General features: G+C 50.0%; 1 protein-coding gene across 1 annotated transcript; it reads left to right on the plus strand.

The window, feature by feature from the left end:
* The first annotated feature begins 3,811 nt into the window (after positions 1-3,811).
* Positions 3,812-20,331, plus strand: SLC6A1 (solute carrier family 6 member 1). Its single transcript, XM_047096868.1, has 14 exons — positions 3,812-4,049; positions 4,456-4,587; positions 5,393-5,493; positions 6,336-6,445; positions 8,129-8,261; positions 11,089-11,223; positions 11,443-11,546; positions 11,868-11,992; positions 13,365-13,477; positions 13,893-14,024; positions 15,525-15,627; positions 17,218-17,318; positions 18,162-18,329; positions 20,227-20,331. Exons 1-14 carry the CDS (start codon positions 3,812-3,814, stop codon positions 20,329-20,331), a joined length of 1,800 nt encoding a protein of 599 aa, XP_046952824.1.
* The last annotated feature ends 1,477 nt before the right edge of the window (positions 20,332-21,808 follow it).

Genomic DNA, 21,808 nt, shown 5'->3' on the forward strand with positions numbered 1-21,808 from the left:
CGTGTTTCCCCCTTAAACACACTCTGCCATCTCCCCTGCTTCCTGGGAGTAGGCCAGAGGGGCACCTGTCTGCCTGCCTGCCTGCCTGTCACTCTGTCTGTCTCTCTCCCTGAGTGGTGTGGGGCAATCTGAGGCCCCAGTGCACAGCACCGTAAATTTTAGTTTGGTTTGACTCTCTGTGGATAATCAACAAATGTATCCAGAGTGGAGGCCAGAAGTTGTTGTTCCCGTAGACTACAGAGAACTTGGTCAAGTGGTAAGGGAGCAGAGATTCAAGACTTTAGCAGGAATCCTCTGAGTCAATGGGAGCAATCAGGAAATTTATGTTACCGCTATGGGGATGCTTTCTTTGTAACCTCTAAACACAGGTATGTAACCCAGCCTTAAGAAAGCCTGGAATGGCAGACACAAATGCTTCCAAGATTCTCTCTCCATCTTTTTTTTTTTTTTAGTTTATTTCTTTATTTTTAGAGCGAGAATGGGTGGGGGAGGGGCAGAGAGAGAGATCGAGAATCCCCAGCAGGTCTGCGCTGTCAGTACAGAGCCTGACGTAGGACTCGAGCCCACGAATTGTGAGATCATGACCTGAGCCCAAGTCAAGAGTCAGACACTTAACCGACTGAGCCACGCAGGTACTCCTCTCTCTCCGTCTTTGGACCTCTGATTTCCTTCCTTCTCAGCAGATAGATGGGAGAGGCTGGTCTTCTTTCTCAGTCTCATGCCAAATTCCCAGGCAAGGAGCTTTGATTGACTAGCCAGAGTCAGGTGATCAGCCCTCGTCCAAGGTGATTGGATCCTTTTGAACAAACATGGTGGCTGGAGCCCATAAGGGTAGGTCATGGGGACAGTAAAGGGCATCACTGCTTTGATAGTGAATGGCTAACTGCCCCCCCCACAAAAGGGGTTCCATTCTAGCCTCCCCTTTTCCTGATGCTGCTCTCTCTCTTGCATATCCCAAGACTTCCTGGTAGACTACAGAATGAGCTACCATCCCTGACAATGGGAGGTCACCCTACCTGAGTCTGGAGTTCCTTCTGATGGTACCAGGCCCAAGTCAGGAGCTAGATGGGCATCTGAGACAAGGCTGTGGGTCATCCTTGAGAACAAGAAACAGGGTTGGCAGTAAAGTTTCGATGGCCTGAAGGTGAACTCTGGTTCACCTCTGGTTTTCTGTGAACTCTAGGAAGAGACAATGGGGTTTGGTAATGAGGACTGCACGTGAGGGGCCGTCAGGTGGGTGCACAGCCCCCAGGGTCCCCCCAGCGGGGCAGCGCTGAGGGAGGAGGCCGCACATTGCTTTGGCTCCCCTCCTACATCTCAGACCTCAGACCAGTGCTTCACACATTCCTGTGAGCCCTGGGGATTCCATACATTTATTCTGCATGATTTTATTAATTTAAAAATGTCTTATAGAAACTTAGAAATGTAATTTTTTGCAGAAATTTAGAAATAATTCTAAAAATCCAGAAAAGCACACACACACACAAAAAGGAAATAAAAATGACTCTTATAAACTAATCACTGTGAATACCTTAGGATATATCCCTTGGGTTTTGGAGGGTTTTTTTAATGAACCGATTTGGGGGTGGGGAGTGGGCAAAATTAGGATCATACTAAATGAACTATTTTGAGGTCTGCTTTTTTCACTCCATAAAACAAGGTACCGTCTCTCGTGTTCTTAAGGTGGTCTTTTACAACATTTCTGCATATTTGGTTGGAGGATGGAGAAAAATCTCAGCTGGGTTCGCTGGCTCCCAGTTGGGCCCTGAGGAGCTGCGTCCTCTCTGTCGCCTTCTCTTTTCCTTCTCATAAAATGATGGAGTGACATCCTTGCCTTGCCCTCAAGGCAAGGTCCTGAGAGGGCAGCAGGCCCCTTCCAGCATGTTCCCAGTGCCCCGTGGCCAGCACCACACTGCATGGACTCACGTGGTCATCCAGCGGGGGCGCTCAGAGAGAGGCTTCCCGCACCCCTGCCGCTCTCCCCCCAGGGCTGCCCATTAGCCACTGCCTGCCAGCTCACCAGGGTCCCTCCTCATGTCTGCTTTTCAGGATCCCACCCCAGGGGCTGCAGAGGGCACTGCTCTGGAGCTGACGCACCACTGAAAATCATCAGGTAACATCTGTAACCAAAATCATTACAACCATTTGTGGAGTTCTCTCTGTAAACCAGTCAGGTGAAAAGTACTCTTACAGCTATTAAAGCTTAGTTTTGCCACCCTTCTACAGGCTAGATAAGATTACTCCCATTATATAGATGAAGAAACTGAGGCTAGAGCAATAAAAAACAGTGCTTAGGGTCACTCAGCTTGTAAAAGGCAGACTGGAGATTTGAATCCAGGACGGGACCGAGCCCAACGTCATACACCGTCCTCTACCCCACGCTGCCTCTGGAACTAAAGAGGTAAGGAGAGTGCAGGGTGTAGGTGGGATATATCTTGGGTCAGAGAGGTCATGTAAACTAGTGGTCCTTCTTCAACTGATGGCTGGGACTGGCTCCCAGCATAAGAAGCTCCTTTTGCAGAATTTGTTAAATGTATGGATTCAGGATGCATCTCCTTGAGATTCTGATGTGGGACATCTGGCGTGTGACCTGGGAATCTGCATCGTTACAGAGTTTTGCAAAGAACTTGGAAGCGTGGCCAGGCTTGGGGTTGCTGAGAAAATAGTAACAAGTCCCCACCATTTGCCAGGCGCAGGGTCCTCATTGAATAAGCAAAGAACAACCGCCCAATGAGGGACATACTATTATCATAACTCAATTTTTAAATATATTTTTAAATTTATTTTTTAACTTACATCCAAGTTAGTTAGCATATAGTGCAACAATGATTTCAGGAGTAGATTCCTTAATGCCCCTTACCCATTTAGCCCCTGCCCCCTCCCACAACCCCTCCAGTAACCCTCAGTTTGTTCTGTGTATTTAAGAGTCTCTTATGTTTTTGTCCCCCTCCCTGTTTTTATATTATTTTTGCTTCCCTTCTCTTATGTTCATCTGTTTTGTATCATAAAGTCCTCATATGAGTGAAGTCATAGGGTATTTGTCTTACTCTGACTAATTTCACTTAGCATAATACTCTCCAGTTCCATCCACGTAGTTGCAAATGGCAAGATTTCATTCTTTTTGATTGCCGAGTAATACTCCATTGTGTGTGTTCTTTATTTATTCACTTATCTTCTTTATCCATTTGTCCATAGATGGACATTTGGGCTCTTTCCATACTTTGGCTATTGTTGATGGCACTGCTATAAACATTGGGGTGCACAAGGGGTGTACCGCCTTCACTCACCATCTGTAGCTGGGTCACCTCCCTGTTCCAGCCCACGGTTAAGCCCCACCATTGCTTACATTGGTCATGGTTACTATGACCTCTGGGAATGAGAAATCTAGTTGTACCCCACGAGGCAAAGATAAGGAACACTTAATATTTCTGTCTGAATATTTGGTCTCCTCGGTTTTCTTCTCTGAGCAAGACCCATAACAAGGGCATGTGACGCAGATGCAGGTTTGACGTTAGCTCAGGAGCTATGAAGACACCACATCCCCACGCACAAGTCTAGAAACAAAGGGTACTGCCCTTCCTCTCGGAGAAAGAGGGCTTATGAGAGAGCCTTCTCCAGCTCCTAGGTTGTTTGGGGTTATTTTATTTTTGTAATTTTGGGGCAACTCCAGGATCTTGCCACCCTTCTGTGCCTATCACCCCACCTCTCTCTTCTCCCAGGGTGACCTTGAGCCGCAAAACTGCTGTCCGCGTGGACCGGGGCCGACATCGCACGTCCATCTGCCAGGACCTCTGTGTCCAAACTCCGAGACATGGCGACCAATGGCAGCAAGGTGGCCGACGGGCAGATCTCCACGGAGGTCAGCGAGGCCCCTGTGGCCAATGACAAGCCCAAAACTCTGGTGGTCAAGGTGCAGAAGAAGGCAGCAGACCTTCCAGACCGGGACACGTGGAAGGGCCGCTTCGACTTCCTCATGTCCTGTGTGGGCTATGCCATCGGCCTGGGCAACGTCTGGAGATTCCCCTATCTCTGCGGCAAAAATGGAGGTGGTAGGTGCTGGCCTGGCAACCTCCCAGCCGGGCCTGGACCCCTTGGAGAGTGTCACACTTGGGCGTTTTCTGGGGCAAACTCAGGGGAAGGGGTCCCCTAAAGACTCCAAAGGGAGTACCAGGCCCCATTTCCTGTTTCTTGTCCCTTAACCAAAAGATTCCCAAAAGGACAAGTGTCCTTTGTTAACACCACCAAAAAGTTCACCTCTTCATTTTGCAAAGAACGGGGGACATAGTTTGAGCAAAGGACATCCTTGGACCTCAGTTTGGCTGTGGGTGCTGCTTTTGAGGCAGAGGGTAAGGATATCATGGCCGGGACCCGAAAACGCCCTGCCGTGATGCTCCCTCTGACCGGGCCTTCTCCAAAGCCTTGGGGTCATGAGCGTCTCTCTTCTCAACCCCACAGGGGCCTTCCTGATCCCCTACTTCCTGACTCTTATCTTTGCGGGGGTCCCTCTCTTCCTGCTGGAGTGCTCCCTGGGCCAGTACACATCCATCGGGGGCCTGGGGGTGTGGAAGCTGGCCCCCATGTTCAAGGGTAAGTCTGCAGAGTGGGGGGCCATGTGCTGGTGCCCCTGCCCACAGAACTATGGTGAAACCAGGCCCTTCCTGGCACTTCCATCCCCACTGGAGAGGGGACCTGCTCGGTTCGCTTCTGAGCAGAGTGGAGCCCTCACAAGGAGCCAGGTGATAGATGGTGGCATTGACTATAATCTAGGGTGAGGGAGGTGGACAGGAGTGCCCAGTGCAGAGGCCCTCCCCACACACACACACCAGCCTGCTGTCCTGTGAACTTATTTCCCTAGCCAGGGCTGGTGCAATTTTCTTTGCTTCCTTACTCAGTGCCTGACACTCAGATAGATATGTGGAGAAGCATTCTTGTCTGGCAAGCTCACACTCCTGCCCCACCTGCAACCAGCCAGTGCTGGGCCGCAGACCCAAGTCCCCACTTGCCAGATGTGTGTGACCTTACCTAAGTTCCTGCCTCTCTCTTAGCCTCAGTACCTCAATAACACCTGTCTCCAAGGGCCAGTGAGCTGGTGGGCATCATGGAAAATGATAAGAATGGCACTCACTGGAGTGTTATAATTTTTTTTAATGTTTATTTATTTTTGAGAGAGACAGAGACAGAATGTGAGTGGGTTAGGGGCAGAGAGAGGGAGACACAGAGTCCGAAGCAGGCCCCAGGCTCTGAGCCGGCAGCACAGAACCTGATGCAGGGGTTAAACTCACAGACCGTGAGATCATGACCTGAGCCGAAGTCGGACGCTCAACTGACTGAGCCACCCAGGCGCCCCATGTAATTATTCTATGAAATGTCATGCTGCCGTGTCCACTCCCAGGTGTGGGCCTTGCCGCCGCTGTGTTGTCATTCTGGCTGAACATCTACTACATCGTGATCATCTCCTGGGCCATCTACTACCTGTACAATTCCTTCACCACAGTGAGTGGACCCTTGCACCACCCCCTCCAGAAGGAGCCAGACCCAGAGCCTGCTCTCTGTCTACTGGGACTACCTTTCTGTTCACAGTGCTGTTCCTTGGGTGGAGGGTGTGGTTTGTGTTCAGTGGTCCCTGTCTCCCTGCAAGTTGTAGCACCATGAACCAACAGCCGCTCTGGGCCAGGTGCTTCATGGGGGCTAACATCTACTCTTCTTGACACCCTCCTTAAGGTGGCTTTTGTTAGCTCATTTCATATGGACCCAGACTTCCTTGGTTCCAATCCTGACTCCAGGATATACCAGCTGTGCAACTTCGAGAAAGAAACTTAACCTCTCTGAGCCACAGTGAGAAGGTAGAAAGGAAACCTGCCTCATAGAGTTGTTGTGAGGATTAAGGAGTGAATATGTGCAAAAGGCTTAGGATTGTACCTCACAAAGAACAAGTACCGTAAAGTGTTCACTGTTAACATCAGTGTGCAGAGGGTCAAACAGGCAAGATCTCTTACTCAAGGTCACGTAGCTAGGAAGCGGCCCCCAGATGAACACACAAGATATTGTGGTGCCGCTCAGAAAGCTGGTTTTCAGAGGGATATGATCAAGGTCCAAGTTTCAGCTCTGACACTTAGGAGCTGTGCGATCTCGAACAAGTTGCTGCCCCTCTCTGATCTCTAAAATGGGGATCTCAACATGACCTGCACCTGAGAGCTGTTGGAGAGGGGAGGCGAGGTAATGGATGGCTATGAAGAGGCTCGGGGGACTGTGAGGATGGATGAGGTGCGCTGGGACCACTGTTGCCATCCCCTGGGGGCTCAATTGTGTTTGTCCGTTCCCCTGTGCCTTTGCAGACACTGCCGTGGAAACAGTGTGACAACCCCTGGAACACAGACCGTTGCTTCTCCAACTACAGCGTCGTCAACACCACCAACATGACCAGCGCCGTGGTAGAGTTCTGGGAGTAAGTGTGGGGCCATCAGTGGTGGGGGTGCCTATCAGCCAGGGCCAGCAGGAGACAGAGGCACCCTCAAAAGGGTGATGGGAGCTGATGATGTGCGCAGGGCCAAGGGGGAAGCGAGGGAGAGTGAAGTCTCTTTCTCCCTCCTAGAGAGCTGGGCCATGGAAAGGGCCACTAGTTACAAACTAGGGAGAATGAATTGCTTCAGTACAGAGAATGAATTCCTGCCTTCTCTCTCCTCCTGACCAGTGGCTCCTGCCATTGGTCAAACTTAGACAGAAGCCAGAGGACAAGGGAGCCAGCTATATAGGCATAGCAGCCAGCCTCCTGGGGCACAGAACAGAATGGACAAGGGTGAAGAGTGAGCCCCCGGGAGGGAGTAACCAGCACAGGACAAGGAGAATTGCCAGGAGAGGCCAACAAAATCCCAGCTCATCCTGAAAACCAGTCCAGTCTACTTAGAATCCCAGAGTTGTTTGGACTAAAGGCACACATGCACACACACACACACACACACACACACACACACACACACACTGTACATACTGAAGGCCGTGCTGATTGTATCTTCAGGAGAGCACATCATAGATTGTGTGTTGGGATATTGATTTTACTAAAAGGGGCCTTGGGATCCAAATCTCTTTGGCATGAAGGAGACATTTTTGTTGCGTAGCTTGAAAGGGTCTGGGAGCACTCTGGAAGGTTCCACAGCACCTTAGATAAGCTGCCAGGAGGAACTGTTCTCAGGAGGTGTCAGAACACGTGATGCTAGTCTTTGTGCAGAAATGTCCTTGGCTAGGTTGGTCTCCTTACAAATAAAATTAGATTCTTTGGCTTCTGCTTCTTTCCAGCATCTGCCACATACAAGTCTCTCACACCCATTCCGGACTGCATTTAGCCATTTATTCAGTAAACATTTCTTGAGTGCTTACTGTGTGCAGTGTGGTTAGAGGCATGGCAAACATAAGCAAACAGGCAGTCGTAACACCAGATGAGCAAGGCTAAGAGTGGGGGGATGCACGGGAGGCTAGAGGTGCCCCAAGTTGGTACCTGGACCAGCCCAGGTGAGGAGTGACATCTAAGGATGAAAACCACATAGGAAGGACAGGTGTCAGCAGGAGGAAGAGAATGCATGAAGGCTTGGAGGCAGGTGAGCGCAAGCCAGGCACAGGTGAGGGGATGGGAGTCGTCCAGGCTGATGAGCATTTGAGGGGCTTCAGGGGGGGCTGAGACTGGAGAGAAAAGTAGGGCCAGCCCAGAAGGGCCTTGCAAGGTCAGCCTGGGGAGGCTGGGCTTCATGCTGAGGAAGTAAAGAGCTATTCACTGTAGGGTTTTAAGCAGGCGAGTGATACGATCAGACGTACCACTTAGAAGGGCCTCTGGGGCTAGAAGGGAGTGGGGACAGAGCAAAAATGAAGGTGAGGGTCTAGCTAGGAGGGCACTGCAGCCAAACAGGTGAGCAATAAGGGTGGCCAGACTAAGGTTCCGGCAGGTCCCTTGAGCAAATAGCACACTCTCTGCCGATTAGTATAATGGACCCCACGGTCTCCAGCCAGCTCCTGGATCTCAGTGACCACAGATGTCAGCACAGTCCCAGTGGAGGATGTCATCTGTGTTCAGTCCCTGGGTACCCCCAGGTCACTCCAGCTCCCACGTGACTTTCTGTTCTCTCCACTGTTCCACCAGGCGGAATATGCATCAGATGACAGACGGGCTAGATAAGCCAGGTCAGATCCGCTGGCCTCTGGCCATCACCCTGGCCATCGCCTGGATCCTTGTGTATTTCTGTATCTGGAAGGGTGTTGGCTGGACTGGAAAGGTAAGGCCTGTGCACAGTGGGGACCAGAAGGGGACAGATCTACAAGGGGATTTCTGCTCTGGGCAAGGAGTCTGCACCTCGAGGAATCCCGTCGAACCTGGAGTGAAGCAGTTCTCTTCATCTCCCTCTGCCTTGGTTTCCTTTCCTGTAAAATGGGAATAATAACACTACCTACCTTCTGGGCAGCTCTGAGGATTACATACCACAATGCAAGTCAGACAGTTACACAGAGCCATGACAAAACATGTGGTAAACTTTGCTCAAGGACCATTGAACAAACTGTCCCCGCACATCTCCACTGAGCCAGGCCTTGTAGGGTGATCCAGAGATGAATATTCCACATCCCAGCCTTTGAGGAGCATCAGAAATGGATCAATGAATGGTTAAATACTCAGGCCCTGTTCTGGAACAGTCCTGAGTTTAGATCCCAACTTCCCTGTTTACCTGGCTAGGTGACCTTAGACAGGTCACTGCTCTGAAACTCCATTTCCTTCTTTAAAAAATGGGGCTCATCTGTTGGTTTGTCATGAAAATCAAATGGGGTGATGATTTTGTAAAGCTCTCAGCAGCTAGCAAGAGGAATTGTACTTGTTTTGTTTTTATTATTGGCAAGGGCAGAGCAGGTCAAGCTTGGAGGGGCGGGGAGGTCCATCCTGGGGACATCTGGGGAGCTCGCCAATCAAGTTAGGGGTAAGGGGACTGGCCTCACTCCCATTCCTTTCCCCTTAAAGCCCCACCCCAGGAGTCCAGGGTCAGAAGATGGCTCAGCCTGTCACTGGCCCTAGCCTGAAGGGAACTTAGAGACCTGTCTGAGTTCTTATAGCAAGTAAGGGAGAGAAGGGATTTGAACTGAATCAGGCAAGAGCAGGGAGGTCCAGACTACCTAAGCTGATGTAAGCAAAACAGAACCTTAACAAACATGCTTGGGCATGAGTGCGGGTGATGAAAAACTCACCAATTCCAGTCTGGTGGGACCTTTGGACCTACCAGGTTCTCAGTTCCAAATCCAGTGTCAAAACCTCTCGAATGTGTCCTTAGACTAGGCAGTCAGGAGGAGGGCACAGGTGTCTCCCATCCCGATTTTAAGAAACAGAAGAATGTAGGGGCTAAAAGCACTGGAAGAAATAGAGCTCAGCTTGAATCTCAGGCCCCTGATTCCTAGCTGTGTGTGCTCGGGCAATCTATTTCACCTCTCTGTGCCTCAGTCTCCTCATCTGTTAAATGGATACAATAATAGTACCTTACAGGGTTGTCATAAAGACTGAGGAGAATAATCTATGCAGAATATGTAGCATATGCCTAGCCACCATATACCATATACTATGTAGACAATCCATGATATCAGTTATCTTTTGAGTGAGTCGTCCAATCCAACAGTAAACACTTATTAAGCACCTAGTGTATACCTGACTCCATTCTGAACATGGAAGACAGATTAAAGTGTAAGACCTAGGCAATATATATTAAGCATGTGGTATGTCCTCTGAGTAGGCAGGTTGATTGTATCCATTTTCCAGACAAGAAAGTGCATGGTTCAGAGAGGATGAGAAATTGATCCAACGTCACACAGCTTATAGGTGCTGCAGGTGTTTCAAATTCCTTTTTCCTAATTCCGAGTACAGTGGTGTTTCTAGTGGATTATGGCTGCCTTTGCTAACCCTGAAGAATCTCAGATCCATTGAGGGAAATGAAACTATGAAATACAAGGGTTATTGAATTTGAAAACTGCTCTTTCACAACAGTAGACAAAGAAGTGTAATCTCAGACAATGACATCAGTCTTTTGATTATCAATTTGGCAAAAAAAAAAAAACCCACGTACTTTTTAATGATTATACTCAGTGCTGGCACCTTTGTGGGGAAGGTGCACTCTGAAATGCTGGACAAAGTTCGGTTTCTGGAAGGTAATTGAGCAATATGGATCACAAGCCATTGAGAAATTTATCCCTTTTTAGTCATTAATTCTACTTCTACAAAATTTTCCCAAGAGTGGTATAATAATTTTCTGGACAAAGTTTTATATATAGGGGTGTCCAATGTTGTATTAGTGACATTCATATAAAATGCATAAAAAAGTTAGTAAAATTCACATAAATGGATAACAGTAGGGGAAACTTTAAAAAGGATGGTAGAGCCTTCTGAGGGACTATTTTGCATAATTAAATATCACATTTTTAAGAGACAATAAAACAATTTTTAGTAAACAAATAAAGTTGTATGTACTGTGTTTTTGAATTTTAAACATGTTAAATGAAGATGCAAGTACATAATTTGAGCATCACTTTGTAAGAAAATGTGATCATATATGCAAAGCAAATTCTCAAAAAGGAACATTAAAATGTTCACCCCCATGCTTTTATGTACTAGGCATTTATTGAGTGTCTCTTATATACCATGGGCCGTTCTAGGCACTGGGAAAACAGAACTGAACAAGACAAGCCCTCTCCTTCATGTAACTTAAATTCTAGGAGCTGTTGAAGGGAACTTTGTGTGTGTGTGTGTGTGTGTGTGTGTGTGTGTGTGTGTGTGTGTAAAATTTTCCTGACACCATATTGTACTTGAACAATTTAGACAAAAGTCAAAAAATAAAGGAGAGGTTGAGGGAAGGAAACTCCAGGTGCTGAGCTGGTTGGTTCATACTCCAAGGAGAGGCTTCAGAAAAGTGGGCAAACACAGCCAGTTAGGAATCCAGGAAGGCTTCCTGGAGGAAGATGAACTGGAAGTAAGCCCAGGGCCACAGGAGATACTGATGTAGGTGAAGTGGGGGGAGGGGAAGAATGGGCGCGCTGGAGTGGGGGTGACGACCTCGTTGCCAACTCTTCTCCCAGGTGGTTTACTTCTCCGCCACCTATCCATACATCATGCTCATCATCCTGTTCTTCCGTGGAGTTACGCTGCCCGGGGCCAAGGAGGGCATCCTCTTCTACATCACGCCCAACTTCCGCAAGCTGTCCGACTCTGAGGTGAGTGCCTTCCCTGGGGCCCCGCCCCTCTGGCCGGGTGAAGGGCCCACCTGAGTCCTGAGCCACCGTTTACCAGCTTTAGGAAAAGTTCCTGTACCTCTCTATCCCTCATGGAAACCAAGATGGTTGCCAGGTGGAGCTGGTTACCACGTGTAAAAGGCCATGGGGCACTGTGGCAATGATTATAATTTTGACTAGTTCTTGATCATCCACTTACAGGTGTGGCTGGATGCGGCAACCCAGATCTTCTTCTCCTATGGACTGGGCCTGGGATCCCTGATCGCTCTCGGGAGCTATAACTCGTTCCACAACAATGTCTACAGGTGCGGGAGCCCAAGAGCCCCTTCCTTCCCGGCCACGCCTCTCTAAGGTCAAGCCTGCACGTGACCACGCCCCCGTACAGACCACGCCCCCTGGCCTTTCTCTACTTTCAGCTCCACTCCTCTCTAAGCCTATTCCTTTGTGGCCACTCCTTCCTCTTCCACCCCTTCCCTGGGAAGGGGTGGGGGCACCTGCCCTGTGGCCCTTCTCCCAGGCATCCTTTTCTGCCCCTGCCCCTCATCCCTCACCCCTCCTAACCACTGCTCCTAGATCGCCTCCTGACCAGGCCCATCCTCACTGACTCAGCCCTTTCCTCTCTGCAGGGACTCCATCATTGTCTGCTGTATCAATTCGTGCACCAGCATGTTCGCAGGATTTGTCATCTTTTCCATCGTGGGCTTCATGGCCCATGTCACCAAGAGGTCCATTGCTGACGTGGCGGCCTCAGGTTCGGGCCGCACATTGGAGGGCACGGGCTCCTGGGGTGGGAGGGGATAACGCGCGGCATCTGTGGCCATCGTCAACATCACCAGCAGCAGCCTGGGGACAAGCCTGCGGGCAGAGGGAAGAGCCAGTACACAGGCCTGGAGACAGGGATGAGTGTGGTGTGTGGGCTCCCTGGCATTGAGCATCACTATGTGCCAGGCAGGGCACGGAGCATTTTAGTTGGAAAGCATCTCTGAAACTTTCCAGCACGATGGAGTGGACGCTTTTGTTGTCCCATTTACCAGGTGAGGAAACTGAGGCTCATGGATCACGTTCTCCAAGCTAGAAAAGTGGTGGAATTGGAATTGAGCATTGACCTAGCCGATCAAGAAGCCTGGGCTCTTAATCCCATGACCATACTGGCTCTTCCAAGCACAATGCTGCCTTTTGCAGGGAGGAGACAGACTCTTTCTTGCCCCCTGGGATATAAACCTTGTTCCAACTCAGACATGCTCACCACCCTGACACAAAGTGCCTGAATCTTTGCTTTTGTCCCACTGCCAAACACGTCCTCATCAAGCAGGCTGTACCCACTCTGTTCACCACACAGTCATCAGTGGTGCAGGGTCCCAGGAGAACCCCAGGCAACCCTCACCTCCCTACTCACCCAAGAAAGCAGTGAGATGAGGGCCCCACTGTGTACACAGCAGAGGCCCTGAGGCTCAGGGAGGCATCTTCTCCATCATGGAGAACTGGGCCGGTCATGTGGAAAGGAACTTTCTCCACTGATGTCATCTTCCCTCCAATGGCCAGCTCATTTCTCTGGGACTCCCTAGCCGCCACCCCCCTTTCCTGAGCCAGACCCAGGGAGGATACAGTTTCTTTCCTTCTCCTTGTAAGGTTTCCCCTGATCTCTTGACTACCCCCTACCCAGATGCTCAAACGCAATATTGATCTCTTTAAGCCTTCTCCTTCCCTGTGCTCCCCAAAGGTACCACCGTCCAGGAGCCAGGACAGCCCCAGCATCATTCTGGACCCTTCCTTCACCTTCACTCCACAAACCAGCCAATACCAGGACCTGCCCTTTCCACCTCCTCACTATCTCTCCATTGGGTCATCTCTCTGCACCCGCACTGTCCCCACTGCTGGTCAAGCCACCAAAGTCCCTCATTTCATCTCACTGGCACCCTGGCCTCCAGACATAACCCTACTCCCTCCCCTGCCCACACGCACTCTGTATCGTCATCTAGGAAAAGGGGGGGCTGACGACACTCACCCAAAAGGTTACTCTGAAGATGAAATGCAATAAAACTTAGAAAGTGGGTAGTGTGCTGGGTATGCTGTAGGGGCTCAGTACCTTTTTTTTGTTTTCTTTTTTACCCTTCGCTCCACAGGCCCTGGCTTGGCATTCCTGGCATACCCGGAGGCAGTGACCCAGCTGCCCATCTCTCCCCTCTGGGCCGTCCTCTTCTTCTCAATGCTGCTGATGCTGGGCATTGACAGCCAGGTGAGGATGGCCTCCCTGGCACTTTGAAGAGCCCCCAGCCAGCTTTGTGGGTCTGGGAATAAGCAGGGAGAGGAGGCCATTGTCTCAGGCCCCCAGGAAGATGGTCAAGAGTTTCAGACCCCTAGCCTGTTCCACCACATGAGACTTCAGGGATCAGCTCATCCACTTTCCCCATTTTCCAGATGGGGAAACTGATGTCCAGAGGGAAAGGACCCCGGCGAGTTCCCTGGACTGATGTCCAGAGGGAAGGGTCACAAAGAGAGGCAGAGGCAGAATCAGGCCGGGATCCTGGGGCCCTCCTAGCCCTGCTATCCCGACATTGCCGGACCCCTTGGGTCTTGCCCCAGAGAGTCAGGCTTTGGGTGGGTTGGGGCTGGGGTCCGCTGCATGTGGCTGACCTTTGACCCCCTTGAAGTTCTGCACCGTGGAGGGCTTTATCACGGCCCTGGTGGACGAGTATCCCAGACTTCTCCGCAACCGCAGGGAGCTCTTCATTGCTGCCGTCTGCATCGTGTCCTACCTGATGGGCCTCTCTAACATCACCCAGGTGAGCTCACTGGGCACGTGGCTCGCCTCTGGTGCAGCCACTTCCAGGTCCTCTCTACCCCAGCCTTGTACTGTGTCACCCTTCGCCTTTTCGTTGAGCACCATCTCTGTTCCAAGCCCTGTACACACAGCAGTGGGTCAGACAGGGTCCCAGCCCTTAGGGTGGGATGGTGGGAAACACACACACTGAGTTAGAAATGATAAGACACAGCTAGAGAATACAGCCCCTACCCCAGCCAGGGGCACCCAGGACTACTTCCTGGAGGAAGGGATACAGGGACTGTGTTTTTAAAAACTCATAAAAATTAACTGGAGAGTCGAGCTGGAGTTGAGCCTTTGACATCAATACTGTCTCTTCTTCTTGTTCCCACTTTGCGTTTTTCTATCGATATTAATGAGCACTCCTGTCTGCATTCAAGGCCTTCCTGGTCTAGTCAGAAGGCATACATATAGCTGATGAATTGTACAATAAATATAAATGACCCTAAAGCCATGAGCTCAGCCCTGTGGTCTGCTTTATGATCGGCAAAACTACCCCTGGATTCAAATATAGCTCATTCCCATAATATTGTTCATTTATTCCTTTATTCCTCCATAGTTGTTAAACACTCACCATGGGCCTAGCATTACACTGGAGATTCAACAGTTAACGTGACAGACACAGTATCTGCTCTCTTGGGGCTTACACTTGGGTGGGCAAGACTGACATACAAATTAGATCATTTCAGAGAGTGTTCAGTGCCCCCCCCCCAAAAAAAGGGCAGTGGGACAGGGAATGACCAGTGAGAGTGGGAAGGATGCTACCTCAGACAGAGTAGTCAGGAGAGGGCCCTTTGAGGAAGTGGCAGTTGAACTGAAACTCAAATGATAAGGAAGAGACAGCCAGGGGAAGATCGAGCTGGGGGAATAAAGCATAGCAGGTGCTAAGGTCCTGAGGTGGGCATGGGCTTGGTAAATTTGAGGAGCAGAGGGAGTGAGGGGACAGAGGTTGGGGGTGCAGAACCACATTATGCAGGACCTTGCTGGCCAAAGCCATTTGTATTTTGTATTGTACTGCATTGCATTGCAATATATTGTATTGTATTGTATTGTATTGTATTGTATTGTATTGTATTGTATTTTAATCTCTCAACTTTTGATGTGTTATATTTATGTCTTGTGTAATCCATGGGAGGTTTTAAGCAGGGAAGAGACACAACTGATTTAACTTTGTGGAGAGCTGGCTCTAATGACCAGCTCCTCTCTCAGTCCTCCAGCATTCCCAGGAATGGGATGTTTTTCTTCCCCAGACATTTTCTTCCCAATTCCCAGGGAGGCAGTGATCACCTCCTCTCATTGTCACTAGGCCCTCGATGCTTCTTTCAATCTTCCCTTAAGCCTTCTCCTTGCAGCATCGTCTAACACTTACCTGGCCAGACTGCAAAGGCCATGTGGTCTGTGAACTGCGTGTCCTGGGCACTGGCCGGAAGTGGACCCCCTCTTACTGCTTTTCCTCTTTTAGGGAGGCATTTATGTCTTCAAACTGTTTGATTACTACTCTGCCAGCGGCATGAGCCTACTCTTCCTTGTGTTCTTCGAATGTGTCTCCATTTCCTGGTTTTATGGTGAGTGTCAACTCTCCTTCCTCCTACCCTCCCTCATTCATTCATTCAGTCAGTCAGTCATTCCTTTCTTCAGTTATCATTCAACAAAGACAACTTGAATACCAAGCCCTTTCTATACATTAGTTTACAACTGACCCTTGAACAACCCGGGTTGGAACGGCACAGTCTGCTTATTCTGCATGTAAATATAGTGCAGTGTTTTTTCTGATACTTTTTTCAGTATAGTACAGTGCTATAAATGTATTTTCTCTTCCTTCAGATTTTCTTAATCACATTTGTTTTCTCTAGCTTACTTCATTGTAAAAACACGGTACATAATGCATAGAACATACCAAATGTGTATTAGTCAACTGTTATTGGTAAGGCTTCTACTCAGCAGTAAGTTATTGGTGGTTACGTTTGTGGAGAGTCAGAAGTTATATGCAGATTTTTGGCTGCATGTTGGGGATCAGCGCCCCTCGCTGCTACATTGCTCAAAGGTCAACTGTCGTTAGTCCTTACAACAGTCTGATAGAGTTAGCACAGGAGATTCTATGCTTAGAAGATAGTATAAAGGCGGGTTAAATACATTCGTTGGAAATGGGAGCCAAAGTTTCTTCATAAATTTTGGGATAAGAGCGTTTGAGATTTTATCTAGAAAAGTAAAACCAGGGGTTCCTGGGTGGTTCAGTTTGTCAGGCGTCTGATTCTTGATCTCAGCTCAGGTCTTGATCTCAGGGTCGTGAATTCAAAGCCCCACGTTGGGCTCCACAATGGGCATGAAGCCTACTTAAAACAAACAAACAAACTACAAAAAAAAGTTCTGAAGTTAAATATGTAACAAAAATGGGGCTATAATTAAAGGTATGCACTACCTTAGAACAAAGAATGGAGTAAACAGTGATTTTATGTGTGTGTGTGTTTTTTTTTATGGCCTAAGTTTCCAGACCCCGCTATGTGATAGTCCAAAGTAATCCTCCCCTGCACTTTGATTATCACAGCAAGATGATTTTGAACCATTTTCCTGGGTCCCTCTTAGTCCTTGATAGCCACTGTTCCTTCTTCACCTCCTCCTCCTCCTTGTCATCTCCCGCCTCACTCCCAACTGGCCTAACACTGTCAGATCCTCACTGGTCAGTGGCTCTGCTTAGAATTCGGGCAATGCCCAACGTCAGTCTTAGGAACTTCATGACACCTGTGATTTTCTGCCAGCTTTGAGGTTCTTCTTTGCAGTCTGTCCCCGGTTGCTTATAGCATCAGATCATCAGGGGAAAACGCCCTGTCCAGCAGAGCCTTGAAGGAATGTCTAGGCTAGCTGTTGGGTGGGAGGGACATTGAGAGAGGCGGGGACATCTTTATGAGCATATCCTTTTGTTGGTGGGTATTTTCATGTGAAGGTGCCTGGCTTTCCCACACAACCCACATGCTGGGGGGTTTGGTTATTGAATGCTTAGATCGCGAGGACCCCAGGGAGCATTAGCCCCCTGTTACAGACAAAGAAGCGGAAGCTCCGAGAGGTCAGGTGACTTACCCGTGGTCATACTGCAAGAAAGTGGCAGATTGGGGCTTCGAGCTCATTCATCCCTGCTGCTCTTGCTCCAAATGTCACAGGTGTCAACCGATTCTATGACAACATCCAAGAGATGGTTGGCTCCAGGCCCTGCATCTGGTGGAAACTCTGCTGGTCCTTCTTCACCCCAATCATTGTAGCGGTAAGGACAAGGCTTGACCAGCCCTGTTAGCGTGAGGCCAGACCAGGCCCTGGGGCCACTCAGGTCCAGAGAGAAACTTCTGGAAGCAAAGGCGCCCATTCCGTAATAATACTACTGCCTCCCGTTTGCTGAGCGTCTGCTTTGTGCCCTGCATGGTACTATGGTACATTACACCATCCTCACAAACCTCGGCAAAATAGGCATTCTTGTCCCTGCTTTACCGCTGAGGGACCCAGGCTCAGCCTGCCAGCATCACCCAGCTAGTTGGTACTGCGTTCAAACCAGGCGGGCCCGATTCGGAAGCTCAAACCACGGGAGGCCTCTTATTCTCAGCATCCTTCATTGCCTTAGGCAGGAGGAAGCTGAGGCATGAGCAGGCCTAGGAGGGCTGCCCCAGTCCTTGGGGTGGGGGCTAGGCCACTCTGTATGTTGTGTCCTGCACAAAGACACTTGGCTGATGGCCGGCCAGAGGCTGATTTCCAGTCCTCATTCTGCTTGCCAAGCTGCTTATCTTGGAGGAAGGGTCCTCCCAGAGAGGGCACCAACTTCAAACTGGTCCTCCTGGAAGGACTGCCATTTTCTGCTGGTTCTCACAGAGAGGGAACCTTTGGCTATTGGTCCTTCCCGAAGTGGGTGCCTTTTTATATTCTATACAAAGATGTCTTATGTACCAGCAGTGGCCTTGGGTGCAGGATTCCCAAGATACTGGGCCCTTATGAGGGTCAACCTCATGGCAAAGGAGGTGGTCAATGGACCTATCAGCTTCAGGGTCTAGAAAGAGGCCTTGATTGTCCAATCTGGGTGACTGACTGTGCACCATCCCCTCTCCTCCACCCTCCCCAGGGCGTGTTCATTTTCAGCGCTGTGCAGATGACTCCTCTCACCATGGGGAACTACGTTTTCCCCAAGTGGGGCCAGGGCGTGGGCTGGCTCATGGCTCTGTCTTCCATGGTCCTCATCCCTGGTTACATGGCCTACATGTTCCTCACCTTAAAGGGCTCTCTGAAGCAGGTAAGCCCCTTCTGCACCCTTTAGATTGCTAGTCCCCTTACCCTGCTGTGCTGGGCACAGCCCCCTACCCTTGCAGAGCTCACAGTCTAGTTAGGATACAGACAGGCCAATATCCAATGACAATAGGGTGTTAGAAGTACCATGATTTGGGTAAATCAAGGAGGTGGGTTAGCCCTGCCTGGGCTGGGGAGGGTTAAGAAAGGCTTCTTGAAAGAGGAGATAGCTAAGAAGGTGCCTCAGGATGAGCCAGCGGTAAAAGTAGAAGCACAGAAAGAATGTTTCTAGAAGGGGATGGAAAGGAAACATTTGCAAAGGCATAGGGGTATAAACTGCATATGGTGAACTGAAGGCAGAGCACTGTGACTGAATGGTAGAGAGGGGTGCAGAGGGGATGATAAGAGATGAGGTTGGGCATGTAAGAAGGTCAGGCTCATGAAGGGCTTTGAAAATTAGGACAAGAACTTTGGACTTTATCCTGAGGGCAGAGGGGAGCCTCAAAGGTTTGAAACAGGTGAAGGGTAGGGTCGGATGTATTGAGGGCTTACTCTAGACCTCTTTTGTGGGCTTGATAAAGACAAAACATGGTCTTACCCTCGAGGAAAGATAATGTAAAGCATGCTGCCCTCAGCAGGGGCCTACTAGCACATTCTAGGCCCATACCAGCTCTTTGTTAAATTATATGGACTTCTCAAGTGAAACAAGGCCATGTTGCAAGTACCCAAGTGCTAGAGACATTGATGGAGTAACTGCACGCTGAGATTTCACTGAGGAGAGGTGGATAATCAGAATGTGGAGGGCCTGGGATCAGTGGTTCTCAACCTTATTTCTACCAAGATGGACCTTCCAGACCAATCAGAGCCAGAAGAGGGAGCTCTATGGTCTGCGGCCTAAGGAGGACAAGGTGGAGGTTTGTGTGTAGCCCCTGGGCCAGGCTCCTCCTTTCACAGATGGAGAAACTGAGATCAGGTGGGATAAAATACTTACCCACCCCTTGCAGTAAGTCATTAAGTCATTAGAGGAGCTGAGGCTTACAGCCCCTTCTTCCAACTCCAGGCCCAATGCTTTCATTTTCCATAATCCTCTGCTGAGTGCCCAAAGGCGGCCAGGTCTTGGAGTGGCAGAGAGGCAAAGGCAGTGCATTTGAGGAGGGGAGCTCAGCCTGTGTGCAAAGGCCCAGAGGTGGGCATCTCTGAAGACAGTGCATTATCTGAAGGGACAGGATTTCGGGGAATATGTGTAGAGAAGGTAGTGGGACATCCATTCAGGAAATACGTATTGAACACCTACTATGTGACAGTATTATCAGTGCTAGAGACACATTTTGCCATGAGAAAAATAGGCAAAAATCCCACCCTCCTGGGGCTTACATTCTAGTAGAAGAAGACCAACAATGAACAAAATAAAAAATGTGTTAGATAAGGATGAGTACTGTGGAGAAAAATAAAGTAGAAAGGAGTTTTAGGGAGTGCTGAGCAAGGCCTTGCTGAGAAGGTAACACTGAGCCAAGACCTAAGGAGGTAGAGATTGAGCTGTCTAATTATCTGAGAGGAAGGATGTACCAGACAGGGTGAGTGCAAAGGCCCTGAGGCAGGTGTATGTTTGGCGTGCCTGAGGAGCAGTGAGGAGGCCAGTGTGGCTGGAGTGGAGTAAGTGGCGGGGAGGGCAGGAGCGGCAGGGAGAGGGTCAGCCGGGAGCTATTACAATAACCCAAATGTGACAGATGCCACTCGGCCCAGGTAGGAACATGGGAGAGTATGGAGGATGTGGGGGTGAGGCTGGAGTCTGGGGGCACTCTGAAGGCAGAACAGGCAGGCAGGACAGACCTGAAAGGGGGGTGGGGGAAGGGAGCTGCCGGTCTTCCTCCCCCCACAGCCCAAATTCTCCCCGGCGCCCGCAGCGCATCCAGGTCATGATCCAGCCCAGCGAAGACATCGTCCGCCCTGAGAACGGCCCGGAGCAGCCCCAGGCCAGCGGCTCAGCCAGCAAAGAGGCCTACATCTAGGGGCGTCTGGCGGCTCCCCGACCCGACACTCTCACCCCCCGACCTGGCTGAACGTGACCACCGCTTGCTGTCTGAAGATACCGTCTGTCTCAACCTACCTCGAGTGACGGCGAGTCCAGACATCATCACCATGCAGAGAGAGGGGAGGTGGGGGACAGTCACACCCCCGGTGGGCCCCGCCAGGGGCAGAGATACCCCACGGCTCCAGCACCTGTAGGCTGGTGACCTTTTTAATCGGGCCCCATAAGCATCAAGCAATCAGCCTTTGTGACTGTGTGGTAAATCCTTTTCATCCTGCCCAAGAGTGTGGTGTGGTGTGGCCACCCACCTCGAGGCTCTTAGTCATGTTCCTGACTGTTCTCTTACTGCCGAAACCCACGACTCTTATCTCGGACTTCGCAGGAGTTCGGTTCCGTCAGAACGCTGCTCTGTACACACGAAAAGGGCATTTCGTATAATGGGGATTTCCAGGGAGAGCTCACTCGTACGAAGCAGGGAGCCTGCTGAGCTCTTACTTTCATTTTTTTGTCTATCCTTCCCAAGGCAGCTGGACAAAACAACCCCCGCCCCCACCCGAGGACCTCCATCCTTGTTCCCTGAGCTGCATCTCCAGCAATCTGTGGAGCGTCCTTCCCTGCCCCCTTCCCGCCAGGCCATTCTGATTGCACCTGGCCCAACAGCCATCATTCCAGACGGCCCAGCTCTCCCTCGCTCCCTCCTTGGAAAACTGCCACAAGCACAATTGATTGTTTTATTGCCATTCTGGGGGCCTGAGGTCCCTCTGGGGAAATTCCCTAATCAGGAGCCCCAGTTTCTCTGAGGCTGCCCCATTTTACGGAACGCAGATCAGGTGCGGAGGAAATCAAGGCTAAGGTTCGTCTGTCCTTGAGTCAAAATGGATGCGGTTCTCTTTCTGGCTCCCCTTTCTGCTGTGTCCTCACTGCCGCCCCTAGTCAAAATGCTGCCTTCTTCATTCATATTCCTCAGCGGGAATCCCCTCACTGCCAGGAAAAGCTCCCCAGCCCACTAACTGAGGAGCTAGTGTTAACCCAGACCACCCCCATCCCCCCCCCCCAAAGTGCTTCCAAGATTAAACTACTTCGTGGAGAAGTACTATTTGTTTCTTTCCGGAACTGGGCTCCGTGTTGGTGGTGGTGGTGCTGGTGCTGGTGGACAGCAAATCTGGCAAAGACACTTTCTTGCAAGTTCCGGTGACTCAGCGTTTCTCATTTGCCAGGAAGATGGGTTCCCATGTAGCAAACTGTATGTTGTGCCCCGTAGCTCCTTAGCTAGTTAGCTCACAAATCGTGTTTTACGACTAATCCTTAATAATTATGGTGAATTAACTGTGACCGTGGGTTTTTTAATCTCTTGTCATTCTCATCCAACAGTGACCAGCATACCAATTCTCGCAATAAGGTATGACCCTCAGAATATTAAGCACATCCTTGTAGAGAAAACAAAAAGTACGTGTACA

The sequence above is a fragment of the Lynx rufus genome, unplaced genomic scaffold, assembly GCF_022079265.1.
Source record: "Lynx rufus isolate CCGP_SWC_20201006 ecotype Redwood Valley unplaced genomic scaffold, mLynRuf1.p SCAF_4, whole genome shotgun sequence".
NCBI classification, from domain to species: Eukaryota; Metazoa; Chordata; class Mammalia; order Carnivora; family Felidae; genus Lynx; species Lynx rufus.

Coding starts and splice junctions, on each gene's coding strand:
- SLC6A1 (XM_047096868.1), top strand. CDS start 3,812: ATGGCGACCAATGGCAGCAAGGTGGCCGACGGGCAGATCTCCACGGAG. Junction 5,494..6,335: donor TGTACAATTCCTTCACCACA/GTGAGTGGACCC, acceptor GTGCCTTTGCAG/ACACTGCCGTGGAAACAGTG. Junction 6,446..8,128: donor GCCGTGGTAGAGTTCTGGGA/GTAAGTGTGGGG, acceptor CTGTTCCACCAG/GCGGAATATGCATCAGATGA.